The 25,308-nt window shown below is 37.9% G+C and overlaps 8 protein-coding genes across 8 annotated transcripts; all 8 read right to left on the reverse strand.

The window, feature by feature from the left end:
- Positions 1-2,862: 2,862 nt before the first annotated feature.
- IFT52 (intraflagellar transport 52) lies at positions 2,863-5,035 on the reverse strand. Its single transcript, XM_065311687.1, has 8 exons — positions 4,924-5,035; positions 4,741-4,862; positions 4,458-4,672; positions 4,169-4,402; positions 3,925-4,079; positions 3,716-3,860; positions 3,556-3,659; positions 2,863-3,338 (listed from the first exon to the last, which is right to left on the reverse strand). The coding sequence occupies exons 1-8, from the start codon at positions 4,936-4,938 to the stop codon at positions 3,036-3,038; spliced, it is 1,293 nt and encodes a 430-aa protein (XP_065167759.1). The 5' UTR covers positions 4,939-5,035; the 3' UTR covers positions 2,863-3,035.
- A 249-nt stretch (positions 5,036-5,284) lies between these two features.
- LOC135798746 (uncharacterized) lies at positions 5,285-9,948 on the reverse strand. Its single transcript, XM_065311686.1, has 3 exons — positions 9,750-9,948; positions 9,588-9,686; positions 5,285-9,533 (listed from the first exon to the last, which is right to left on the reverse strand). The coding sequence occupies exons 1-3, from the start codon at positions 9,771-9,773 to the stop codon at positions 5,385-5,387; spliced, it is 4,272 nt and encodes a 1,423-aa protein (XP_065167758.1). The 5' UTR covers positions 9,774-9,948; the 3' UTR covers positions 5,285-5,384.
- Positions 9,949-10,147: 199 nt separating this feature from the next.
- On the reverse strand, positions 10,148-12,253 carry LOC135799672 (facilitated trehalose transporter Tret1-like). The gene is made up of 3 exons (XM_065312865.1): positions 11,740-12,253; positions 11,513-11,669; positions 10,148-11,449 (listed from the first exon to the last, which is right to left on the reverse strand). The coding sequence occupies exons 1-3, from the start codon at positions 11,776-11,778 to the stop codon at positions 10,251-10,253; spliced, it is 1,395 nt and encodes a 464-aa protein (XP_065168937.1). The 5' UTR covers positions 11,779-12,253; the 3' UTR covers positions 10,148-10,250.
- A 138-nt stretch (positions 12,254-12,391) lies between these two features.
- LOC135799671 (facilitated trehalose transporter Tret1-like) lies at positions 12,392-14,236 on the reverse strand. Its single transcript, XM_065312864.1, has 3 exons — positions 14,077-14,236; positions 13,878-14,010; positions 12,392-13,825 (listed from the first exon to the last, which is right to left on the reverse strand). The coding sequence occupies exons 1-3, from the start codon at positions 14,185-14,187 to the stop codon at positions 12,624-12,626; spliced, it is 1,446 nt and encodes a 481-aa protein (XP_065168936.1). The 5' UTR covers positions 14,188-14,236; the 3' UTR covers positions 12,392-12,623.
- A 513-nt stretch (positions 14,237-14,749) lies between these two features.
- LOC135799675 (facilitated trehalose transporter Tret1-like) lies at positions 14,750-16,609 on the reverse strand. The gene is given in 3 exon segments (XM_065312868.1): positions 14,750-16,078; positions 16,080-16,208; positions 16,282-16,609. Coding segments are annotated over 3 exon segments (1,443 nt in total). The 5' UTR covers positions 16,324-16,609; the 3' UTR covers positions 14,750-14,806.
- Positions 16,610-16,793: 184 nt separating this feature from the next.
- Positions 16,794-18,680, reverse strand: LOC135799673 (facilitated trehalose transporter Tret1-like). The gene is given in 4 exon segments (XM_065312866.1): positions 16,794-17,504; positions 17,507-18,112; positions 18,170-18,305; positions 18,373-18,680. Coding segments are annotated over 4 exon segments (1,173 nt in total). The 5' UTR covers positions 18,421-18,680; the 3' UTR covers positions 16,794-17,121.
- A 130-nt stretch (positions 18,681-18,810) lies between these two features.
- Positions 18,811-20,299, reverse strand: Fkbp12 (peptidyl-prolyl cis-trans isomerase Fkbp12). The gene is made up of 4 exons (XM_065312867.1): positions 20,215-20,299; positions 20,075-20,129; positions 19,679-19,839; positions 18,811-19,483 (listed from the first exon to the last, which is right to left on the reverse strand). Exons 2-4 carry the CDS (start codon positions 20,109-20,111, stop codon positions 19,355-19,357), a joined length of 327 nt encoding a protein of 108 aa, XP_065168939.1. The 5' UTR covers positions 20,112-20,129; positions 20,215-20,299; the 3' UTR covers positions 18,811-19,354.
- A 231-nt stretch (positions 20,300-20,530) lies between these two features.
- Positions 20,531-25,004, reverse strand: Gnpat (dihydroxyacetone phosphate acyltransferase). Its single transcript, XM_065312863.1, has 10 exons — positions 24,633-25,004; positions 24,398-24,574; positions 22,792-22,921; positions 22,525-22,728; positions 22,286-22,437; positions 21,502-22,224; positions 21,282-21,443; positions 21,049-21,221; positions 20,890-20,951; positions 20,531-20,816 (listed from the first exon to the last, which is right to left on the reverse strand). The coding sequence occupies exons 1-10, from the start codon at positions 24,816-24,818 to the stop codon at positions 20,749-20,751; spliced, it is 2,037 nt and encodes a 678-aa protein (XP_065168935.1). The 5' UTR covers positions 24,819-25,004; the 3' UTR covers positions 20,531-20,748.
- Positions 25,005-25,308: the final 304 nt, after the last annotated feature.

Raw genomic sequence — 25,308 nt, forward strand, 5'->3', positions numbered from 1 at the left:
CGGCGAGCAGCGAGCACGTCGAGATGCCGGGCTGTCCCGTACTGGTAGCGACTGACGCGTCGATCTCGGAGGTAGGTGCCTCCGCGGGACAGCGGCACTCGCTGCCGCATCCCCTCCACACCCTCCACGCGCCGCCGGCCGCCAGCCGTTCCTCTTTCGTGCGACGCCGACGTCCCGTGCAGGGATCCCGCACGACGGGCGCCTTTTACACGACCAACCTGTTCTTTACACAATTTTATCAAACTGTTTAATTAATAAAAAAACATTGAAACCTAAAACTAAACGCACAACCTTTTTCCAGCCGCCCGGCGATCAATTATTGACACATGAAACAGTCGACACGCGGTGGAGCGAATAGAATTTTTATTTTTTTTGCCTATACGCAACGCTAGGCTGGACCACGGGCGCCGCAAACGTGTGTGCGGTCGTAGCATATTTGCTTTATTAATATAAAGGTGTGTTTGAACAGTGAGGCAGCGAGCGCACATCCGACGCCGGTCGGCGCTGCGCGGCCCGTTACGGTCCGAACGTTCGTTCGCTCGCCGCGTGCGTTTAATATGGGAAATGAAGAAAGGTAAACGCGGCGTGGGCGACCCGTCGCCGCTTTCATGCTCGCATGCACGCAGCGCGGCGTGCCCGTGAGATGATGATATGCACATGCACGATGCACGACGCGCCGCTGCACGGATGAAAGGACGTCGCCGGCACTCTGCCCGACCCACGCGTTTGCAAACACACACACACAGACACACAAGCGAGAGGGCAGGACTTTATGGTACAGGATGTCGCAGGCACTTAGGTAATTGTGCCGGTGCCGGACCCTTTCGTACGCCCGCTCCGGATATAATTATTTATCCATGTCCTCTGGACGGACAACGATCTCTTTAACTCATTTGCCGGGAGCGGGCGCGTTTCTTTTCAACGGACACACCCAAAACAATCAAATGATTCACATTCATGGATATCCAGTTGGAACGTGAAGTATTGCTTAAAAAAATGAAAATTAAAAATGAAAAAATATGAATTTTTATTACGCACGTTGAAATTTAGTACGCGCTGGAAGCAGTGAGTACGTTTGTTGTGCGTGGTTGGCTTCGTATATGAGAGATTTCTGCATGCGGGATGATGTTGCTCATGCTCATGCCGCTGGACCAGTTCCGGTGAATTAATCTGGCCGGCCGGCCGCTGTAACGGTCATTGATTATACGCTATGCGCGAACCGCTAACGGACTCTGATATCCGGTCCGTTACCAGCGTCCGAGCGGCGGGCGCGCCGACGGGGCAGCGTGGTGTGCGACGCTTTTTGTTATTGTGCGCCGTGCGCACGTGATTGTGTGTTGGGCGCGTTTCACAGCCCCCGCTTTCCAACCAACGAGCAGTTCTAACGCCAGCGGCGTTGTATATGCTTTGGGCTCTTTAATGTTTCAGCGCGGTCATTCTACTACTGCCGCTCATAATACAATCAAACTCAAAAAATGCCAAATAGCAAAAATTCTACACAAACATTTTAAAATTTTCATGTTTTGATATTTTTTTAAATGTTTAAGAGTGGATTTTGTATTTATTTTATATCTGTACTCTGTAAGGGATGATTTATACCGTAATACCGCCACCCACTCAATAAATTCTGCGCCACCGACAAATATCGCACGCAAGAATGAGAAGAAAAAAAACACCGCGCGCCGGGTCGGCGGTTCGGTAATGAAGATCTTTCCTATGGGCGATTATCTTCACTCGGTTGGCGCAACGCCGCAACGAGAAAGTCCGCGTCGCCGGAATCTGTGTCGGCAATGCTCGCCGCACGGGCTTGGATCGTTTAATGAACCGTCGTGGGGACGGTGCGGAGGCGGGCGCGGATGAAAACCGTCGCGCACCAAACGCGGCACCCGACAATGTTAACAGAGCGTTTCTAATTAGCGTTTTCGCCTCACCTCAACTCTGCATCTTCAAAATGCAAACAACAAACTTACTTGCTGGCTACAAATTTATCACACACATACACAAAAAAAAAATTAACGGTTACAGCATTTCATATCAACCGCGTTGCATTTGCATCTTGAACCTGTATTAAAAATTAACGAAACCGGCTTCCGGCGCGAGACGTTTAAAATTTAAAAGTCCAGCGGTCGTTCCTTGACCAGGGTCCAGTCGCCAGAATCCAGCTAGCGGGTGCAACTCCCTAACCGCCATCGTGAGTTGAATGCGTATGTGTGGGAATGCTGGCCAGTGGTCAGCTGAAATTGAAACAGGTTAGTGTATGCGGCTGGATGCTGGACGCATGAAACAGGCGCAATCAAGGCATACATGTATAGGGGTGCAGATGAAAAAGGGTTGAGCGCTCGCGGTTCAAGAGGTCAGTACTGGTGCGGCGATACTGGTCCACACTACTGCATGCGGGGCGAGTGCAGAATCCGCGCTTTAAATGGATCTCGAAACAGTCGAAACGCTTTAACGGTTTCATTCAACAGGTTTTATTCTTGTTGTATGGCGGCGCGCCCGCCGGCCGACGGCTCTTGATCTGCTCCTAGGTTTTCAACATCGCCACATCAGGAAAGACGACATGATGAACGTTTCTAACGCGTCGGAGATAATTTCAACTGCGTTTCGCTCTTTCCTTAATCAGTCGACTGCTAATTACAGCGCTAACTAAAACAACCATACAACGAACACAATTGTTACTACTAATTAGGATAATTATCTTCGTTAGAGGTATAGTTGTATTATTTTTGTAAATATCATGTGCAATATTAACCACCTTCTGTAATAAGGGTGTGTTGCGTGTTTTATCTCAACCCTCCATCTATACTACATTCGCACTTGTAGACCCCACCCTTACACCCTATACCTAAAAAAATTACCCTCTTTATGCCGTCACCTCTTTTCTATTATTACGCCATTCAAATACAAATAATTCGTAAGAACTTGTCCTTGTCGACTTTAACGTAACAAGTGCAAAGTGCAACCAACTGCCGTGCTCGTTCCGGTTGACTTGGAAATATTAAACTTTGTGCCCCTTTTTTTGCAAATATGTAAATCTATTTGATGGTGTCGATGCTCTTGAATTGCGCGCAGTGTACACCCAGTGTGTATAAAATCTGCTTGGGGTCAGAGTAATCCCCATCGAGACGCACAATGTTCGAGCATTCTTTTATGTAGAAGTCGAGTTCTTTCTCCGTTGGCGGTGCACCGCCAATACTGCCCGGATGCTGCTGGGCGGATGACATCAAATATTTATTGGTAAATTGCGCGAGTTTCGAGAACACCGAGCTGAACGCCTCGTCCAAATCGAAGAGCTCGAGCGGCGGCGGTGGTAATTCCCGGAACGATGGTGGGAACACCTGGAAAAAGTGGTTTCCATTTAAGGAAAAATTGCCGGAAATTGCTGTTCAGGAACGTGCTTGCAAAAATTAACCATACATCAAATTTTATCCCAATTTACGTGAATTTCAAACGTAATTTGCTGTTATTGATATTATTGTACAACAATTGCGTCGCAACTTTTGATATATACGAATGTCAGAAAAAATATTATGACAACCCTGAATTCATACATACGGCGGCTTGTAATGGCGGCAGTGGTGCTTCAAAGTTCGGACTTATCACTTTCAGCGGTTGATGTTTCACACCTAATCGTTCGAAGAGTTTCAAAGCATCCGGAACTAAACAAAATTAACACAAAATAAATGTAAAATATATGCACTAATTGAGTTTTTACCCAAATTCGTATTCATGGAATACGTTTTATGATCAAACAACTTGTTGTAATCCAAAGATACCGAATGAGTTATCGCATCAGTTAGACAAAGTTTTGGCCGATTGGCAAGTTCCCCTGTATCCGGTACAATGTGATGATCCAAAGCCTAGACAGATAATTAAACAATCGATTAATTATAATTTAAAAGCAAAGAAAAATATTTCTCTGACGTCTAGATCATCATGATCCATCGTGGACATCCGGACGTCTGCGTCGGTCCTCATTAGGAACTCGAAGAGTAACTCCCTGAATTTATCGTTCTTCTCTTGGTCGATGTACTTGTCGATGAACATGTGGCCGGAGCCGACCGCGACCAGTCTGCCGCCTAAAATATAAAACTTGAAACAGACTGAACTCTCGCTTTCACCCGACTGCACGACTGATGCTCACTTCGGGTGGATTTGCAGCACTTACCGCCATTCTGATTGTAATATACGGCCCCCAACGGCCTATCAACCGGAAACGTTGCGCTGCCACTGGTGAACGCCACCGAGCTGGGCTTATTCACATTCATCGTGGCGCCGTGCGGATAAATCAGATTCAGATTTTCCGACTTGTTCGCGTAGAGCGCCGTGTTCACCGTCGCGTCGGCGATGTAGCACTCCTTCGGATGGAAATACTTGTAGTAGTGCGTGCGAATTAGTGAATCTGAAACGTGACGTGTTTAAATTAACCGATTGCAGTTGGAAATACAATAACCAACCCATATTCACGTAGATGCCGTATTCTTCCAGAAGGATGTTGATGTTACCGGTGTCGTCCTGACTGCTCTCAGCAAGAAGTACCAACATCCGCCCGCCCTCGCGCAAATAACCGCGCATCGCATTAATTTCGCTCTCCTCGAATTGCCCTTGCGGCCCCGGCAATATTAGCAGTGAGCAATTCTTTAATAACTGCGACGATATTTCTTCCTTGTTCCTGCAACGCACAGCGCCCGAAAGCAACGTTAAAACGATAAATCATTCGTGCGCACGGTAAATAATTACACCGTCAGCTTCCAGAAGATTTTCACTTTGCGATGGAACGTCTTGTAGTTCTCGTTCAGCTTGAAGAGCTCATTGCGCGACGCGTTAAATATGATTGTTTTCTTTTCGGTGTTTCCCGTGTCCTTAATTGAAATAAGTGAGTTTTAAAGTTTGTAATTATATGTTTAATGTTTATAAACTTACTTCTAAAGGTGGCATTTTGATAAGAAAACAAGTAGAGTACACAACCTATGCGATGTTGTTGATGTGGCGACGCAAACACGTTAGATGTTTGTTTGTAATGTTTAAATCTTGTCACCAGCGCAACGAAATTAGTTGCATTTTATTAATGCAGGTGTCATACTATAAAAATCAATAAATCGAGATTACTTAGTTCAAGGTAGCGACATCTAATGAGAAACAGCTCCACTTTACAACTATTTGCTTCTTCCATACAGTTCGACGGCTTTACCTTACAGACAACTGGTTTGAAGCTACAAAATAAATATTTATTTGTATAAAATATAAAATGTAATAATTCAGTAATGCACAGAAGCACATTAAATTAGGTTCCAATTTGGGCACACAACCCTTAATATAATCAAAGATATTTTTATAACAAATACATATACAATAACGTTATAATATAAAATAGATCCATCCATTTAACTCAATGCGAACTCATCGAACGCGATTTCCTGTCTTAAAATCCCAACAAGAATCGCTTCTGCCGATACAACCTTCACTTTACTTTTCAAGTAGGTTGCATACTTGGATTGGTGCGCAGCATCACCGACAACAATAAAATTGTCGTTTGCTGGTTTGCGAGTGACCACTTTGCCGCCATTTGCCTCAATTCCACCTTTGATTACATCCACCGATAAAGTAGTAACTAACAAAAATTGAATGCCCGCGAATATCTTGGAGCGCTTACTCATTTCCAATGTCTGTCCAATTTTGAACTTCCACATTTTCTCAGCATCAGGATCTTTAATTAGGTAGTCCCACGGATCTAGGAAAGCGTGCGCTTTCTTACACTCCATCAACCACTCTGGAGAGCAGATTGGTATTGATCTACCAATTGCAGACAATAGTTTCAACGTACGTTGCACTTTCTCCGTAACCAGAACAGTGCTTTGGGCAATTTTCTCCACAATTGAACCACCTAGGGACCGAACAATTTGCTTAAGTTTTGGATCATCCAACATCGTGAAAATAACCTTCGGTTTCGTAACTCGTTTGCTCCGCTCTGGTGACATAGTTACTTCCTCTTTAATTTTCGAAGATCGACTCACTTTCTTAATATCAGATTTAATTTCTTTCTTCTTCAAGTCTTCCTCATCAGTAATCACGAGTTTAATTTGTTTCTCTGGAACTGTTATAATTATTCGTTTGTCCTCCTTCTCACTATCTGAAGAATTATTCTGGTGACTACGAGTTGATTTAGATTTCTCGTGATTTTCCTTGTAATTAACACTCTTCTTAGCACGGGTACTTGCACGAACGTTTTTTGGGGGCCTACCCCTTGTTTTCTTTGTAGCAACTTTACACTCTTCATCCGAATCATCAGAACTTTCTTCGAATCTGACACTACCGCGAGTTTGCCGCGTATTTCTTTTTGTGGTGTTTGTTTTCGCCGTGGTTTTTGTTTTTTTAATACATGCCTTTGGAGTTTCCGTCGATTTCATTTCATTTTTGTCGTCGTCCGTAAGATCGATTGTCTTAACAGGTTCCGGGGTGGGCATGGAGCACATAGTTTCTTCATCTAGTAACTTCCGCTTTTTTTTCCTCGCTGCAGTAATGTCTAATGTTTTATCCGCCGTCATTGTCTGATCTTCTACTACCTGGGTGTGCTTAAAATTATCAGTGCTATCCATTGCTACCATTGGGATTGTGTCTGCCAAACATTCAACCTCAACATTAGATACCGAATCTAGCACATCAGTTGCAATTTGCTTCTTAATCATAGATAACTTAGAAGATACCTTGCCATTTATGGAATTTTCGATCATGGTAGAACTTGCTTTCCCGAAAAAGTCTAAAATCGACTTATTTTTATTCGCATTAGTTACATCCATATCTTTGATGGAAGATTTTCGACTATTATCTAATTCAGGTGTATCAATACTTTTCCGTTTGCTTGTTGTTTTCGCTTTTGGAGTTGCTGTTGTTTTAGCTCGTTTTGATTGGCCATTAACGTCAAATTCATCACTTGAGCGTTTTGTTCCTCCTCCAGTTAAACTACTGATAACATCTTGAGTGGAACATGTTTCTATTAAACTTGCTAAAGGATTTGTTGGTCTTGAGCTATCTGCGGTCGATAGCGTAACATTTTGCGTTTCAAACAAGACTTCCAGTTGACTTTCAATTTCTTGAACTCTTTTCATAACTTGATGGGGTTCATTAATAGCACAATCATTATCATTGCGCATTATCGGTTGAGTGGGAGATTCAAAATCAGTTTCTTCTTCTATGTGTGGCACTGGAACCACTTTAGCTGGTTGTATGATAGGCTGCGTTGGGGCCTCAAAATCAATATCATCTTTTTCTTGTTCTGTACAAAGTGCTTGAGCTTCTAATTGTTGTGTGGGGGCATCAAAATCAACATCATTCAACTTCTGCGTTTCGGCGTTAGAAACGTTATCACACATTTTTAACTTCTGTGTCGCAGCGTCGAAAACGTTATCACACAATTTCTGAGTAGGTGCATCAAAATCAAAATTCTCTGACTGAGTAAGTTTGCTAGTATTACACGAATTGCGTGATCCTTTTTTTGACTTTGCAAATTCCGCAACGGGTTGAGTAGGCATGCAAAATACTTCACTCTCGATATCAAAAGTCAACGCATTACATTCAGAAGCAATAATTGGTTGAGTAGGTGCCGAAAAATCTACATCTTCATCAACCATACCATTTTGAACCACACCTGGCTTAGTTTTAAGTATAGGCTGTGTAGGAGCGTCAAAATCAACATCATCGCACACATCTTGAGTGGCAGGTATTAAATCGGACGAATTTAAGCCAACTGACGATCGAGTTCGTTTACAAATTGGTTGAGTTGGGACAAGAAAGTCAGTTGATTCTGTATCGCGAACAACATTAGAATTGGCCTTTTGTACAACAAATTCTTGAGATTCATTATCAAATGATTTCCTGGGTGTATCATGCAGAGATTCATTTGGCATATTAACCTTTTCTCCTACAACGCTGTCGTTTATAACTGATTCATCTTTTTCTGTTGTACTTATTTGCAAAGCAGAAATATCACCGGATTCACATAATTCCTGAACACGACTTAATCCTAACTTGAAAGCAACATCACTAGTCCGTGAAAATGAAGCATCCTGCGTGGCTGGTATGTAATCAAGACTTGCGTTACCAATCGATTTTCTTGCTACAAATGAATCCTCACAATCTGATAGCACAGAATTCTCTATAGTTTTAGGTTCTGTGATCTTAGTTTCTACTTCCTCTCCAGCACTGTCTTCAGAATCACTGATGATGAATCGACTTCTCCGCACGCTAGACCTAACTTTCTGTTTAACAATGCCTTCATCATCAGATTCGGGTAAAATCTTAGCTGATTCCGCAATTGCTTCTTTTTCAGAATTTTCGATTTTGTTTCTTTCATTTAGTATTCTAGCATATGCGTTAATAGTTTCTAAAGTAGAATTACCCATTCCTGCTAAGAAATCAATAGATTCATCACTGCCATATCCATCATTAGGTAAAATCTCCGATTCCTCAAGCACTTCTTCATCAGAATTTGCTCCAGTTATACTTTTTTCCTTTCTTGATTTAGCAAATTCATTGAGCAACTCTAAAGTAGACTGAGTCATACCTGACTTTAAACCTACAGAAACATTACTATTATTCCCATTATCATTATCTTTATCTTGTGTTAGTGACAATTTTAAATTTAAACTGTTTTCGGTAGAATTTTGTGTTTGGGCTTGAGAATCAGCTTTATCAGATTGTGCAGATATACTTTCATTAATTTTTCTTAATTTCTCTGAACATTCCCCAGGTTCATTTGAACAAGACTCCTCTTCAGTAAGATCTGTAGCTAATTGACTTGATTGTGGGACTGCTTTTACAATTTCTTCTGTTATTTCATTTTCCAAAACATTAGTCAAAGGTAGTGGCTGAGTAGTTGATGTTTCAGGACCTATTTCATTAGTAGGAATATTTCTGGATTCCTCATCAATAGAATTTGGGGCATCACCATTCAAATCTAACTTATCACCAGATGGTTCCATTGCAATTTCAACATGTTGAGTATTTCCAGCAAAAAATTGAGAATCCACAAATGCACTTACAACAGAACATCTCTTAGTGACCAATTGTGTTGGTGCCTCATTAATACTTGGAACATTTACCATCAACTGGGTTTCAGCTTCATGTATACTTTCCTCTGGAGCTGCAGGTTTATTCTTCCCAATCATGGAATCATTAATCATTTGTGTATCAATGACCATCTTTGATAAATCATCATCCATGTCATCATTGAACATAGCTTTTGTCTTGTCAACCATTTCCACTTGTGTGCTGGCTTCATAAAAACCTTCCTCTGTCTGTGTATTTTGAGATTCATATTGTGGAGTATATATTTGTGATGAATTTTTATCATGTATCTTCTTGTACTTTCCAATAAATTGTGGAGTGAATTCAATTTCACTGCCTTCTTCCAGCAGATACATTTGAAATGGTGATAGGTTGGTACCATTAAGTTTAGTGCCATTTGTGGAGTTAACATCAGAGATATAATGGGCATCATTGATAATAGTAAAGATAGCATGTTGTTGACTTGCGACCTAAAATATTCAACTTTAGAAGATAATAACATGTCTAAATATTTATTTACTCACTAGGTCCCTTAAAATTACTACTGCTTGCATGCTTCGCCCAACAATATTTATGCCCTCGTAGATGAAGATGTTTTTGTTTCCAATTTGGAGTATTCCGCGCTAGAATTTAAATTTATGTAAGGTTACTTTAACGGATTTTCGTAATTATCAATGCGCACTTACTTTTGTTCGCCGTGAATGATTCATCTTGATACTGTGATGTAAATAAAATCCATTAACAGATGAATAGAATGTATTTCGTATGGTATGTTAAATTTGTTTCATCATTTTAGTTTAATTACAAATTATTGTTTGTGGCCTTCGTACTCGCCGTGACTTCGCGACTGGTTTGAGAAAAATATGACGCAGTGCTGCTGCTTTGTTTTGGAGTAGATCTGACAGAGGTCGCAACAATTCCCGTTTTTGATTTTGTTTTTGTTTATTGTTTTTATTCTTTATTTTGTTAAGAAAACGATCAAAACTTGTACAATATTAATTATTACTCAAAAATTTTAGATATATTTTAAATAGTTTTAGTAATAATGATATACTTTCGTATTAAACTGAAAAACATATTGTAATAAAACGGAATTTAAAATATATTTTCCTTATTTATAAATGAGTTTCATTCAAATATATGTTCTTCATAAGATAAACGATGTAAAAATTGAATAACTAACATTGCTAATGTTGATAAATATTCTCAATATCTTTAAGTGTCTTATTCTTTGTATCTGGTAATAACAAAGCAATAATATTAACTCCAACAAACGTGCATATCGCAAAAAACAAAAAGGTACCCGCAGGCGTCAGCATTTTTAACATAATCGGCAACACTTTAATAATAATAAACAGCGAAATGAACGAGCAGCAAGCGCTGAGCGGTGCACCAATACCTCTAGTTTTTGCCGGAAACAACTCACCACAAATGACAGATGGTAATGGCCCTATACTTGTCGCAAACGCGATCACATTCGAAATAACCGAAACCATGCAAACAATAGGGAATGCCTTAGTTTCTGGGTACACGGTTGACAAATACAAAAATAGTGCCAAATTTACCAATGACCCAGACAACAGCAATCCCCCCACCGTTAATACTTTACGCACGGAAACAACTTTTACCAGAATACAGGAAGCTATAGTTGCCACGATCCGTAAAATATTAAGCAGAATTGTTGAATAATATTGAACATTATGATCGTCTGAAATAATACCAATGATTGTAGACGTGTAGAAAACTAGTGCCATGTTTCCCGACAACTGATTCGTGATGAATGTCAACGTTGTGATACCGAATGGCATCAGGAATGATCTATCTGCACAGGAACGAATCTTCTCAGTAAAAGTTGCCTCCGGAAAGATTTCCACCATTTCCGTAGCTTTTGTAAATTCATCTTTAGCCTTGGGACCAAATCCTCTATACCATATGAAAGCAGCGTAGGCTTTTTTGATTTGGCTGCGATTTTTAAACCAGATGTAAGATTCGGACATGTAGAATGTTATCATCAGTGTGTTGTATATTGGAATAGCGCTCAGCAATAGAGCAATTGTCTTCCAATTGAATAGAGTGCCCAACAATTGACAGATAAATACACCTATTGTGCATCCCAAGGGTAAAAAACTGAGAAAGAACGCTCGCACGGATGGTGCTGTCACTTCGCCGAGATATGTGATGAAGACAGAGTAACCCATTCCAGTGAAGACTCCCGAAAATGTCCGTGAAGCCAACATAACTTCGTAGGTGTGCGAAAAGTACATAGTTACCCATCCTGCTAGATTAAATAAAATCGCAGTCAGCGCCATTTTCTTTCGTCCGAATTGTTCTAACGCCCAACTGGTGATTAACGTTGATGGAATCATTGCAAGTGTTGGTACAGACGCTAAATTAATGAATAATAAACAAAATAAAAGTAATAATGATATTATCCCACCACAACACATACCTATCCATGATTGTTGCCCAGCCGTCAATGTTATAACAGTTTCATTTGCATTGGAAGTATTTTGAGCATCTTGCAATTGTTGGAATAGAATTGACGTGTAACCAAAAACACTACCAGCACAGATACCATGAAGTAATGCTGTGATTGCAAACAAACTCTAAAACATTAATTAAAATTAAATTCTATATCTACGAATAGTATTTTACTGTTACTGTGTGGGTACTTACTTGCCGAAATAAATAAGTTCGGTTCGAATGTGTTTCCATGATGTCCGCGTCGCAACCAAACTTGTCGAATGATGTTGCTTCAATGGATATAATCCTTTAATAAACGCATTGGACAAGTAACCAATGTACATACATGGCGAACGATGTTTTATCGTCTCGAATTTTTGTAACAACAAAGTTGCAGTGTTAATATTGTTGTCAAACAATAGCTGTACAAAACGACCATCAGTGAATATCAGTGACAAGAATTGGTAAACAATGTTTTCATATTCGTACGCACAAATGTTTTAAAAACAATTTAAATCGTAAACAATTGTTTCAAGTGTCTTCTTTGATAGGACTTGTAGTTACATTTACTTATTAATATCAAGAATAGTTAATTAATAGTTTTTTTGGGTGAAACATTATTTCCTTTTACGTTTTTGTCATATTTCTTAAAAGAATATTACTATTTTGGTTTAGGCATCTATAAAAGACTGAATAGTTCTGTCTTGGGGACATAAATTATGCCTTAATTTAACTACACAAGTGAATTGTATAACAAGCGTTGACACTGAAGGCGACTAACGGATATTAACAATTTCGAATTAAAAATTATCTCATCAACGACCATAAACGCGGAAAAAAAATAAATATTGTTATACTCTTGAAATTTTAAAATTTAATTGTTTTTATTTACTTTCTCATCTTTTTAACTTAAATTATATCTTCTACCTTGTTTAAACTGTACAATAAAACTTAAAACAACTTACTTACACCTTATAGTCATAAATAAATCAATTTATCAACCACTCTAGCTATTAATGTAATAGTACCTACTTACATTTACAATAACAATATACCCAAAAAGTACACGCGCTAATCTACATATTTACACAATCTGTTTACGCCTCGTAAAAATTCTCCAACTCTTTCAACGTCTTGTTTTTCGTGTTCGGGAGAACAAAGCACATGACCGTAACCCCAGTTAAAGTGCAGCAAGCAAACATTAAAAATATGAACTCCGGATTAACAAGCACGAAAAAGTGCGGCATCAGTTTCACGATTGTAAACAGCGACGTGAACGATAAGAATGCGCTCAGAGCGCCGCCAATATCACGCACAGAAGCTGGATACATCTCCCCGCAAATTACAGTCGGCAGCGGTCCCAATCCGAGCGCGAAGAATATCACGTTCACAATCACCGACACCAAACAAATCAATGGAAACGCTTTGTTTTCTGGATACGCACCGCTCAAATACAAAAACAAAGAGATGTTAGCCAATGAGCACGCCAAACAGAATCCAGTCGTGATGAAAACAGTACGAATCGAGAATCGTTTGATTAACATCGCACTAGCAAACGTAGCAATCACTCTTAGAATATTCAGAATAAGATTTGAGTAGTATTGGGCTTCCGGATCATTCGTGATGATTTTGATAATGTGTGACGTGTAGAAAATTAAAGCGGTGTCTCCAGAGAATTCGCTGGTTAAAAATAGTAAAGCTGTGAGAAGAAATGGCATTACGAAGGCTTTACTAAAACAAAATTTGATTTTTTCTTTGATTGAACTGTTTATAGCAACGACGTTGTCTTTGGAGTCCAAGGCAGCCATGAATTCTGCTTTTGCGTCGATGTCTATTCCTCGGAACCAGACAAACGCGCGTCTCGCTTCGTCCACACGGTTTTTGTTCAATAACCAAATGTATGATTCTTTTATGTAGGAACAGATTAGTAAATTGTAGATTGGAAATGTGGCTAAGATAAGGGCCACTTTGCGCCAGTGCAGATATATTCCTAAGAATTGCGTGAGTAAAACTCCAACGGCGCATCCCAATGGGACGCCCGCTAAACAAACTGCGCGGATTCTTGGATGCGTTGTTTCACCCATGTAAGTTACTACAACCGGATAGGCACCACCCACGAATATTCCAGCTATGAATCTGCTAGCGAAAAGGGTTTCATAGCTATTGGCGAAGTAAGTTGTTAACCATGCGAGTAAGGTGGTAATGAAAACCATGATTACAGATAGGCGTCGTCCGAAAAGTCCCAACATCCATCCAGCGGATAAAACAACTGGTAACATGACCAATGTTGGTATTGAAGCTAAAAATAACAAAGTTAATAAATTTTGTTTTATATTTTGATGGATACTAACCGATCCATGATGCTTGATCAATTGTGAGAACAATTTCTTTACTTTCTTCTAGTTGTGGGAATAAAATTGAAGAGAAACCTAATACGGAACCTCCGCATGCTGCTTGAAGTAGACTAGAGAATGCTAACAATGACTGCAAATTTTTTAAATTGAATAAATTTGTTTTCTTTTTGTATTCAAATTTTAAAAATTGATTTACCTGCCGAAAAGTGTAACGTGTTTCTGTGTTGTTGAATGCGTTTAGTTGTGTTTCTTCAATGAAGCTTTCGATGATGGGCACTGAATGTTTTTTGACGTGCTTCAACGACATTTCTACGAGTGTCAATGCCGAAGCGCAAAGATGGTGAGTTCAATATAAACAACCACGGCGTAAATGCATAAAACTCAATAATTTTCATTTTTATCTACCAGTTTCTCAGATAATGCATAACTACAGGTTTTATTACGATGTAGTTTTACGATATTGTTACATTTTTGTGTTTTGTTGAGTGTAAGCGGGACATTGAAATAGTTCAGACGTAATTTTAAGAATATTAAGAATATTTATTGTGATCATTTATGGAACACGTGCTTCTTACCTTCGAATTAGTTTTTACTTATCATATAGAATAAAATTGAGTCCGTTTAGGATTTTAAGTGTTAATTTTCAATTAATTGGAATTTTTGTAAGTGTTATACTTTGTTTTTGGCCTAATAATTGTTTTGTTCTACTCATTAGCTTCCCGATTAAATAATGTCAACAACAACTTGTTTCCGATTATCAGAATCGGTAGCAGTAATAAAAAACATATTAATTTTATCAAAACTAGACGCTCCAATATTGTATGAAAACGCGTGAGGAGATGACGTAGATTTTTAAGACGCATTAAATATTATTCGTTCAAAAAAAGTTTTATTTGTAAAATCAACATCATACAATAACTTAAAATTTACATCTTGTTTATTTTATTCTTGCCAAAACTTCGAAAGTTTTCCCTGATTTGTTCATTAGTAAAATTTCTAGTTTCAGGCATAAACAAAAACAATCCCACACCTCCAATAATATTACAAATGGCAAACACTAAAAACGTCCAAACATTTCCTAAATTTGCAAACATTTTTGGTATCAACTGTGCTATTATAAAATTCATGCAATAAAGATGCATGACAGATATTGTCGTACCGACTGATTTCGTAATTCCGGTAAATAATTCCCCTAAACTTATATTGTTAATATTAATATATCCCAGACTGTAAAAGAAGTTAAACGAGACAATTGCCACTAAAGCAATCCATTGAAAGCCAATCCAAGATGATTCCCAGTACAATGAACCTGAGAACACCAACAAAAAAGTTGCGCATAGCACTGAAGAAGTGTTTATAATCCAACGAATTGGAAAATACTTCAAAACCAAAATCGTAACTAACGCCGCCAGAATTCTAATGACATCAATAATAAGCGTTGTGATGTATTCATCCATGTTGACAACCCTATCCATTATTGTAACTGAGTATAAAGCTATACCGGAACCACCTGTAAACACCACAGTGGACGAAAACCAGAACATGATGAACAACGGAATGATAAACTCTCGTTTTTTACATTCTCTCGCCACCATCCGAAAGGATATCCCTTGACTTATCTTAACCTGGTTTACTCTATCGTTATAATCCTGTGCATTCGCAGGCGATTCTCTTACGTACCAAAAGTACGCATGTTGCGCTTCTTCAATACGATTGTGATTCAAATACCAGACGTAAGTGTCTTTCAAGTACAGCAATATACAGAAATATGTCAGTCCCAAGGCGGTGATAACATACGCCGCAACGCGCCAGGAGTAAAACGTGCCCATTAAATCAGAGAATAGCATTCCGAAGGTACCGCCGATGTTGATTATGTTCAACAACATACTGCGATATTTTACCATTACTACTTCGCCAATGAAACAGTAACAAGCTGGATAGCTCATGCCTAGGGCAAAACCCAGTAGACTCCTGCCTAGTATAAGTTGTGAAACTCCGGAACTCGTTGCGATTATCAACCATGATGTAGAATTGGACAATGCTACCAAGGCGTAAGTCCATTTACGACCAATTAATTCAACTAGGAACGTGCCCACGATGGTTCCGGGAGGCAGGCTAAGATTAATACAGATGCTGTTTAAAGAAAACAAAAAATTACAAAATGGTAACCAATTCTTATGCAACTTAATCACCAATCCATGTGCCTTGATCTTCAGTAATCTTCAATGAAGAATCATCTTTATTCAGTTGAGGTAATAAAGTGGCCGAGAAATTTAAACCCGTCCCACCTATGAAACAATCGATTGTCACTACCAGTCCCAACAAACACTGCAATAAACAGAATATAATTACTGTATTTGTTTATATAAATCGATAATAAATTGAAAAACGAAAAACTTACTTGTCGCAATACTTCTTTGTTTCCTGTAGCTTTTGGATACATTAATCACGAGTAAAAAACAAGAGTGATTGTTTTAAATAGTCGTCAGTGTGTCCGACAACGTGGAGTATTCAGCCACGACAGTTTTTCACAAACGTTAAAATCATATTAACTTTAATGAGACATTTTACAAGGCTCACGGCACGCAACTCGTGGAAAGTCAAGCGCGGCGATCGTATCATGGAAATGAAAACAATGACGATAAACTTATCCAAACACATTCTTTAAACGTACACGAACATATTTAAAACTACGGTGTTGTAATTTGGTATTAACACGTTCCGCACGTACTCAATTTTTAAAATTACCTATCGGGCATTGATACCTTTTTTTCTGGGAAATTGATTGGTAATAATAAGTTAATAGATTTTGTAAACTATAACGAAATTGAGTGCTGAGTAAACTGAGCGCATTGTTGGTATTACACGTGCATATAATATATTGTTTTACCAATCGGCATGTGATATGCAAAGTGACTAGTAAATTATAGCTTTATTTTCGTAACATCTAGACTGCAAAATATTATTCACTTACATTCAAAAAACAAGTCATTCATGCTTTATGGTTTTATCATAAGTATCATAAAAATGCTTGCATACTGCGTTTAAGATTTTTGTTTTTTAAAGTGATTCCTAATTTGATCGTTAGTCACATTCCTTGTTTCCGGTAACCAAATAAACAATCCTACTCCACCAACAATAATGCACACAGCAAAGAACAAAAACGTTCCTACATTTCCAAGATCTCTAAACATTATTGGAATTATCAACGCTATAATAAAATTCATTCCGAACAAAAATATCACCGATAAACATGTGCCCAAAGGCTTGGTGACTCCGGTAAACAGTTCACCCATGCACACATTCGACATATTGATAATTCCAATGTTATAAACAACCGTATAAAACAATATCGCCCTAAAACTATCCAACGAAACGGGGACCACTGGTCTTGCCAAAATAACGCAATACAAAGTGTGATTAGAGAGGCCACGCATAGAACTACACATGAATTAATAATTACACGTATTCGGAGATGTTTGACGCATACAGCGGTCAAGATGGCGGCTAGAATGCGAATAATATCAATGAATATCGTCGTTAGGTACTCGTCAAATGAGACTACATTTCTCATTACTTGAACAGAATATAACGCAATGGCGTAACCACCGGAAAACCGGAAGTTATATAAAACCAACACATCAGTAACAAGGGAATTATAAACTCCCTCTGTCGACATGCCTTCCAATAATCTTTCCTTGTTGTTGCGTTGTGTATGTCTACTTGTTCAACCTGTTGATTGTAATCAGTAGTATTTTCTGCATTCGTTGTGTTATACCAGAAATAAGCTTGTTTTGCACCCTCAAAGTCTTTTCGAGCCAAGTACCATACGTGTGTGTTGTTTAAGTACAAGAATAAAGCACAGTCTATAATTGACAAACCAACCAAAACGACTGCAGAGAGTCGCCAAGGATAATAACTACCCAATGCGTCTACCATTAGCTGACCAATTGCAACGCCAATGTTGAGAATATTAATAAACGCACTGCGATGTTTAACTGAAGATACTTCACTAACGAAGCACATGCACACTGGAAAACTAATTCCTATTGTAAGACCTTGAAGAATCCTGGCAAGAAATAAATGCCAGGCTTGTGTGGCAAATGTAATTATAGTCCATGTCATGACGTTCAAAAATGCTACAAAAGCATAAGTCCACTTCCGTCCAAACCAATCCAGCACGAAACAACCTATGATTGTTCCGGGGAGGCAAAATAAAGCAAGTGCCGACGCTAAAATAAATAATTTACAAATATTAACGGCCTAGAGACAATTAAAATAAACTATACCAAAGTAGGTTTCTTCATTTTCCGTAAATTTGATCGTAGAATTTGTTTCTTCAAGTTGTGGCAGTAAAGTTGCTGAGAAACTGAGCTCTGCTCCTCCGATCATACAATCGATAGCTACAGCAAGAGCCAATAAACACTAAAAACGATAATATTCCATATTTCACCCAAATTTCTTAAAATTCAGCGATAAAATGGCGGCATACTTGTCGTAAATGTTGCTTATTATAGTTGAAGTGAAAATTTAAGAGCATTTTACCACAAACCCTCTACGAATCGACACTAGACTGAAATAAAACAATTTCAGTATTTTGTTAAGGATATTGCACTGTTTGCACACGACATGGCAAGTTGTCAATACATTAAAAGATAAGCCGAATAATTTTCTGTTCAGTTTTTACACACATTTGTAATATATGCTTGTAATTTACTTTGATAACAACAAATATAGAAATATGCGCCGTGCATATGCAAATTATTATGCAAAATAGCCCGACAAACTATTTTTCATCTTTTATGTGCATTATTGAAGTATGTTGTCAATCACTTAGTTAAATTACAATATTATTATGCAACCAGTGATCATGAAAAGAAAATAGCGTATTTTTTCTTTGCAGAAACAGTGGACGAATGTGGGTAAAGGCTTTGTTTGCATTTCTTTCGACATTTATTTCATTATTTTTTCATTTTTGGGACATTCACATTACACACAAATACCTGATTGCAATGAATTGAAATCAAACATGAAGCATATTCTCTACACACGTATTTACCGAAGTACCCCGCTGAACGGTGGGAAGTATTCAAATAAATACTTACAAAAGAACATCATATATAGTCGTATTTAAGTTACATGCTGCGTGGTGATGTTGCTTGTGTGGATGATACTTCATAGAAGTCCACGTTTGATTGTTATTGACTGCTTATTCATTTTATAAACATGTAAAATTTGTGTAGCCCTGACTGAATTTTTGCGTAAGTCATTATGTATATGTAAGTATATCATTTAGTTTGTTTTGTTGCAGGTTGCTTAGTAGTTAAATGCACTTAACAATTCAATTGCTTTTCGAATCATCAGATTATCAAGTTATCTAGTAAATGCAGAATGGTTATGTACTGAATTCAATTCGTAACTAAGATCGTGACATATTAGTGTTTAGAGCTGAACGTTCGGATCGTACAATCCATCTACTCTACTCTCAATAGCTCCACATCAAAGATGAGGGTGGAGTTTGGTGGGATGACACCAGGATGGCCTCTGGAACCATATGCATAGTCTGGGGAGCAGACAAGTCTTGCCCTTTGGCCAATGCTCAGCTGAAAAATAATTAAATCCTTATATATTGATTTGAAAAGGTTAGATTATAACAATGACAGAATTGTTCAGGACTACAAAACACACGTGTTTTGCAATCGCCAGTGTTTGTCCTCAAGCGAATTAGGAGCGCAAGGAATGAAATCATCATGATAAGATAAGAACTCATGGTTAAAGAGTGGTCCATATATCTATACCTTGGCAACTCCTTCATCCCAACCTCGGATAACTTCGCCCTTTCCAATGCGGAACTTGAATGGCACACCGCGATCGCGAGAAGAGTCAAATTTGTTTCCGTTCTCTAATGTTCCAGTATAGTGCACAACAACGGTCTGTCCCGTCTTCGGGTAGGTTGAGCCTGCATAAACACAAAATCAATCCATAAATGGCAAATCACACAAGTTTCTATCAAGGTCACAAATTAATGAAGCATAAATAACATGATCATAACGCAATATTCTATAACGATAAAAAGTAATTAACGCGGCATAGGAGATCAAACTCCTTGGCATTGAAAATTCATTTGCGTAGACAATTGCGCGTGAGAATCAAAACGAATGCAGTGATTTTGCTAAAATATATGGGACACTCACCATCACCGCCAGAAATGTGTTCGATATCGACGCCCATGGTGGATGTTGTTTTATTCTGTGAAAGATGTACTTGTCAGTATAAACACGTTGAAATTGTGTGTATTTGTCGTGTATTTCGTGCGTTTGGAGAACGCGCTTACCGGCAAAGCGACTCGCCTCTAAGGTTTTGGGGAAAATGGCCGACTACTCGATCGAGCCGAAAGTGCCAAACGTGTTTGATGAACAAGGAAGCAAATATGTGGGAGAAAATAGAAACGGTCCCCGTGCTGCCATCTAACATTCTATACAAAATTCAACCGTTTTAAAAACCATGTTTCAACGTAATCAAGTTGTACTTACCAAGGTAACACTTTACTCGGATGTACAATAATATAAACACACAATACTTTCACTTTAAAACAATAGCTCACAATAGCCGTTTATTAATCAGGAATCAGTCAAGGTAAAAAAGTCATATTTCCGCCATCAACAAATCAATGTTTCAAGTTTAAAAAAACGAAAAAATAAATTACATAACAAACAGGTAAAAATAACATCAAAAATCAAACAATAACACAATCATTGGTATTACTTATCTTAAAAATGACTAAACATACGACCAGAATATTGTACTATCTTTTCATGATTAGACTCACACCAAATAAATAAATAGCTTACCTATAAAATACCAAATTTTATAATTTGTTTTTAAGTACGGATGTAATTTGAGCCCTTAACGTCTTTTTATGTTGCACGTATTTTTCTGAAAATAAAACAATTTAGTGAGCACATCACGTTGCGCAAACAAGCAACCAGTCGACCCCATGATTACTCACTTATCTGGGTAGTCAATCCAAACAACGCGTCGGAGTTGATTTCGTATTTGTATGCACCGCTTCTGTAAATACAAAACAACATTTAGCACATACGCACTACAATATGATACCGCATGACTATATAGAGAGTAATAATAATAATGTTTTACAATGACTTACACTCGACTCTTTTTAAGTACTGAGAGGTTGACTAGACTTAACAAGCACATGGAAATTGAATCTAAACTCAAAACGTATGGATGAACAAATTCCTCTCTGGAATTGATCATTTCTTCAAGTTTTTCTTGGATTTTTGCAAGAATGGCTTTTTCTTCGAACGTCGGTGAACTTAACTAGAATATAAGAATAAACCACGTGTTATTTTCTGAAAAGGGAATTAAATATTTACTTACATTGTTGAGGAGGCTACAGATAACAAAATAAGAGTATAAAAATGGTTCTAACAAGTGAGTAAGCAACTGGAGCACTTTTTTGTTATCTGATATCACATAAACACCAGCCTCCTCTTTTATCGCGTTCAAATCTTTCAGTATTTTTAGACTCCCCAGTAAATCCTACAACATACAGACACTAAAACTCAACGCTCAAATATTACAACCAGAGTACACTTACAATGTGTAAATGTTGATTTAAATTGAAGAAATCATTTGCAAAGAGTGTCCGTAAAAATTTAAACTCTTCAAATAGGTTTTCCTCAACAATCGGTTCGCTGGCATTAGTAATAATGGCCACCACCATGGAATGATTAATTAAATAATGTAATGTTGGATTCACATAAATCTGCAACATGACAAATGGCACCGCTACTGTCATCGTGTTCTCGCTGAGGTCGTGTCCTTTTAACTTCGCTTTGGATTCCTTCAATCCCGACAACACAATAGCATTCTGTACGAGGGTAATATTCGAATCAGCATCCATGTGAATCAAATTCTTATGCACGTCCAAAGCAGCTTTAATATTCTTTCTAGCGTAGTCGAAATCAACCACAGCACCACACATCGCCAGGATGCTCTTTAACCACATCGTTTCCACTACTAATTGTTCAAATCGCATGATGTTCTGATTCATTGTTAAGCTATTCGTTAAAACGACTGCAATCAAATTAAACGTTGTAATTACAGCGAGTTTCTGCTGGCAATGAACAATATTTTCGGCAAGATGAGTGATTTCTGCTTTCTCTTCGTCGAGAAGTTCTTGTGAGTGCACCGGTCGCATACCATGCTGTAATCGTTTTAATTTGCTACCCAGGAATTGTTTTACAGAGATGGGATCGCCAAACTCAAAGTAAATATTGCCAAAGTTTTCATTCACGATCGTCAACGCTTTGAAAAATCCCTAGAGAACATATTAATAATCAATATTAGCGGATAATATTAGATAATCGCGTGTTGCTTACCGAGGTGCTCTCTTTGGGTTTAGGCACTCCCAATAATTCAAACGCGAATAGTTTCTCTTCCATGACGCGGTCGTAACTTATGTTTATCGGAACAAATAGGATATCAGGTACTTCACCAGTTATAAAGGCACGCAAAATCATGAATAGTAAACCTAGAATCAACAAAAAGTTTAAAACTTTCATCTTTTCTCATTTCCTCAATGCAATTACTAATAAATTGTTGTTTTACGTTAACATACCGTATTTAGGTGGTAAAGACTTGCAACTTCGACTCCTGGTGCCTTCGATAAAAAACTCGATGCCCGAATCTCCGTGCGTGACCAGATCGTGGACGTATTGTCGAAACGTATCCCAATAGAGGACGTCGTTATTGTAAATGCGGCGCATAAAAAATGCACCGGTATTCCTCAGAACCGTGGCCATTCCAAGCATACCGTGAAAATCTATAGTAATGCATCATAATCAAATAGACTGCTACATTAATATCAATAATTTAGTCATTTTACCCATTCCTGCGGCGATTGCAGGTATCTCCATGTCGAATGAGAACAGAACGTAGGACATTAAGATAAAATCGGCATAGCTCCGATGACTGGGCACAAACACCGTTGGTGTATTTCCCAATTGTGATTTTACCTTGAAAAAACAACGGATACATATGAATAAACAAATATTTATTCGGTTTTTGAAAGGGAAATTGGCGAAATAGTTAAAGTTTTATTATTTGCATGTTTTGATACATTAGTTCTGTACTAATGCCTGGTTATTACCTTCGGATATTTATACATTTCCGGGACTGCGTCCAAGTGCAACGCATAATTTCATGAACATCATTTGCGTACATCGTTTTAACGAATTCATGTAATTTAAAATGCTGCCGCGTTATTTAATACCCATCTTTTGAATGAATTTAGTCTACCACGCAGTAAATGTAAATTTTAATACATAACACTCGACAATTCAACATCAAGTTCACGTTCATTGTTCCAGACGAAAATATTGAGGACGAAAACAAACCGATTTGCATTTTACCTGGATATTCGTTGTTTTTGTTTATGTTTTACAATAAGAATCGCGCAATATGACCACTTTCCCTTGACATGATCTAATCAGACATCATTAATAAACCATGTCACACAGCAAAAACTCAAATATCCATCCTGTGTGAGTCACATTGTGTTAAGTGCAACGTCTACCATCAACCAGATTAAGAATCAATGGAACATAAATAAATAATACATGGATACCTAATCACACGTGACATTTTTCTATGCAGAGTTTCCCATGGAAACAAATGACCTACAAGTGTTTCAGCGCTTCATGAAAAGACCCGACGAGCACTTAATTATACTGAAACCCTAGAATGCTATGAATAGCACATACTTGTCAAACCGTGTACCGGTTTTGTGATAAGAATTGCGCGTAGTCATGATATGAGTAAATGAAACTGTGAACATCGTATGTTTCAAAAATTAAAGTACAACATGTATTATTTTATTAATCTTAATTAATTTATGATTGTTTCTTTTCATAGATCAGGAATTAGATAATTTTGTCATAAAATAAATGCGGTAACATAAACATTTGTAAAAATATTGATGAAATAATAAAAAAATAAACGTGCAGTGATGTTTCTTTAGAAAATCGATTCAAATTATGCGATACTTATGTGATGATTATGGCAAGTACAGTTTTTATCAAACATTACAAAGATAAAAGTGAAATTTAAAAAACTTGTCCCTTTTATTATCTTTCTTTTGGAAGGGAAGGGGTCAACATCAATAGCTAGAATAAAATAAAGCCGCGACGCACTGCACTAGTATTCTTTTTATCTCAGTTAATAATTAATTACTCAAAAACGCAACGCGCTCGAATAATGATGCTTTCAGAAATCGATTAAGCGGTTAATTCTGAATCGAATACAGTAAAGTTCCATCAGATAGATAATAAATATTTTAAATATTAATGTATTTTGATCGTTTTGGTTGCTTTTTTACAACTTTTAAGACTATTTAATGAAAAAAGGCAGATAAATGTAAAATATAGTAGAAATACAGACATAAAACGGTCTTATTTTAAAAATTATCATAAATATTACCTTCTGCAACTTACCCGGTTTAAACTTTCTTGATTAACATAAATACTGCTACATGCCCGGCAAGTAAACTTCGCCAAGAAGATTCCCAACCACCGAATAAGCGTCAAACTCATCTTGAAGCCAATTTCATCCAGGATCAATCTTACTTGGTCCTCCACATGAGCTTTTGATACCCCTTGCTCTTGAGCAATCTACCACAAAGTATATCAATGTATTTGATATTTTTTTAAATATATTTTAAAGATTTACCCTTTCAATAAGTAATTGTATCCTGGGACTGTTAAAAACATTCACTTTATGCGAGTCTGGTGCAACGGGCTTGATTTGCCGGTTGGGCAATAACAAATTCACCTCCCTGGATGCCCACATGAAGTTGCTGAACTCATTCCGTCGAGGTTCTAGAATATCCACGAACTCAGACAGGTGCCGTGCCATTTTGTTTATATGTTCATTAATGTTGATTGAAGAAAACGCTGTCGGCGAGCATTCGCCCAGCTAACAAACGATCGCACACCGGGCACACCGAACGCAGAGCGAAGCGAGTTTAATCTGACGGAGTGTCAAAGCTTCCGCGATTTTAGTACAAAGTGGATAGTAGAGGTGGTGTGATCGCGGTTAGTGAGTGAAGAGAGTGTGTGAGTGAATGTTGTGAATGTAGTGAAAGTAAGAGAGAGGAATTGCTGCGCACTTTGCCCTTTTGTCCGCAATTATACAAGTCTACAATTATTTGACAATAAAATAGTATTTTTGCAATTGTCTGTTTATTTGTTACCGAAATAATGTTTTGTAGTTTCAAAAACTTTGATTTCTTGCAACAAACTTGAACTAAACAAGAAACTAAATACTACAAAATAGCACATTTAAACCCTGTCATAATATTTGAAGAATATGTTTTATTTTATGTTATAAAAGAAATACATTTGGT

Source organism: Atheta coriaria, unplaced genomic scaffold (genome assembly GCF_025399875.1).
Source record: "Atheta coriaria isolate IRGN ID8LTWV9N9 unplaced genomic scaffold, Caltech_Dcor_3.1 hic_scaffold_9_pilon, whole genome shotgun sequence".
In the NCBI taxonomy this organism is placed as follows: domain Eukaryota; kingdom Metazoa; phylum Arthropoda; class Insecta; order Coleoptera; family Staphylinidae; genus Dalotia; species Dalotia coriaria.

Coding starts and splice junctions, on each gene's coding strand:
- IFT52 (XM_065311687.1), bottom strand. Junction 4,403..4,457: donor CGGCATCTACGTGAATATGG/GTTGGTTATTGT, acceptor GTCACGTTTCAG/ATTCACTAATTCGCACGCAC. Junction 3,861..3,924: donor TGGATCATGATGATCTAGAC/GTCAGAGAAATA, acceptor TTATCTGTCTAG/GCTTTGGATCATCACATTGT.
- LOC135798746 (XM_065311686.1), bottom strand. CDS start 9,773: ATGAATCATTCACGGCGAACAAAA. Junction 9,687..9,749: donor ATCATTCACGGCGAACAAAA/GTAAGTGCGCAT, acceptor TTTAAATTCTAG/CGCGGAATACTCCAAATTGG. Junction 9,534..9,587: donor TAGTAATTTTAAGGGACCTA/GTGAGTAAATAA, acceptor TGAATATTTTAG/GTCGCAAGTCAACAACATGC.
- LOC135799672 (XM_065312865.1), bottom strand. CDS start 11,778: ATGGAAACACATTCGAACCGAACTTATTTATTTCGGCAA. Junction 11,670..11,739: donor GAACTTATTTATTTCGGCAA/GTAAGTACCCAC, acceptor TTAATGTTTTAG/AGTTTGTTTGCAATCACAGC. Junction 11,450..11,512: donor TGGGCAACAATCATGGATAG/GTATGTGTTGTG, acceptor TCATTAATTTAG/CGTCTGTACCAACACTTGCA.
- LOC135799671 (XM_065312864.1), bottom strand. CDS start 14,187: ATGTCGTTGAAGCACGTCAAAAAACATTCAGTGCCCATCATCGAAAGC. Junction 14,011..14,076: donor CACGTTACACTTTTCGGCAG/GTAAATCAATTT, acceptor AAAAATTTGCAG/TCATTGTTAGCATTCTCTAG. Junction 13,826..13,877: donor TGATCAAGCATCATGGATCG/GTTAGTATCCAT, acceptor TGTTATTTTTAG/CTTCAATACCAACATTGGTC.
- Fkbp12 (XM_065312867.1), bottom strand. CDS start 20,111: ATGGGCGTCGATATCGAACACATTTCTGGCGGTGATG. Junction 19,840..20,074: donor ACACATTTCTGGCGGTGATG/GTGAGTGTCCCA, acceptor GTGTTTATGCAG/GCTCAACCTACCCGAAGACG. Junction 19,484..19,678: donor GGGATGAAGGAGTTGCCAAG/GTATAGATATAT, acceptor ATTATTTTTCAG/CTGAGCATTGGCCAAAGGGC.
- Gnpat (XM_065312863.1), bottom strand. CDS start 24,818: ATGGCACGGCACCTGTCTGAGTTCGTGGATATTCTAGAACCTCGACGG. Junction 22,729..22,791: donor TGCAATCGCCGCAGGAATGG/GTAAAATGACTA, acceptor GCATTACTATAG/ATTTTCACGGTATGCTTGGA. Junction 21,222..21,281: donor TCTGTAGCCTCCTCAACAAT/GTAAGTAAATAT, acceptor CTTATATTCTAG/TTAAGTTCACCGACGTTCGA.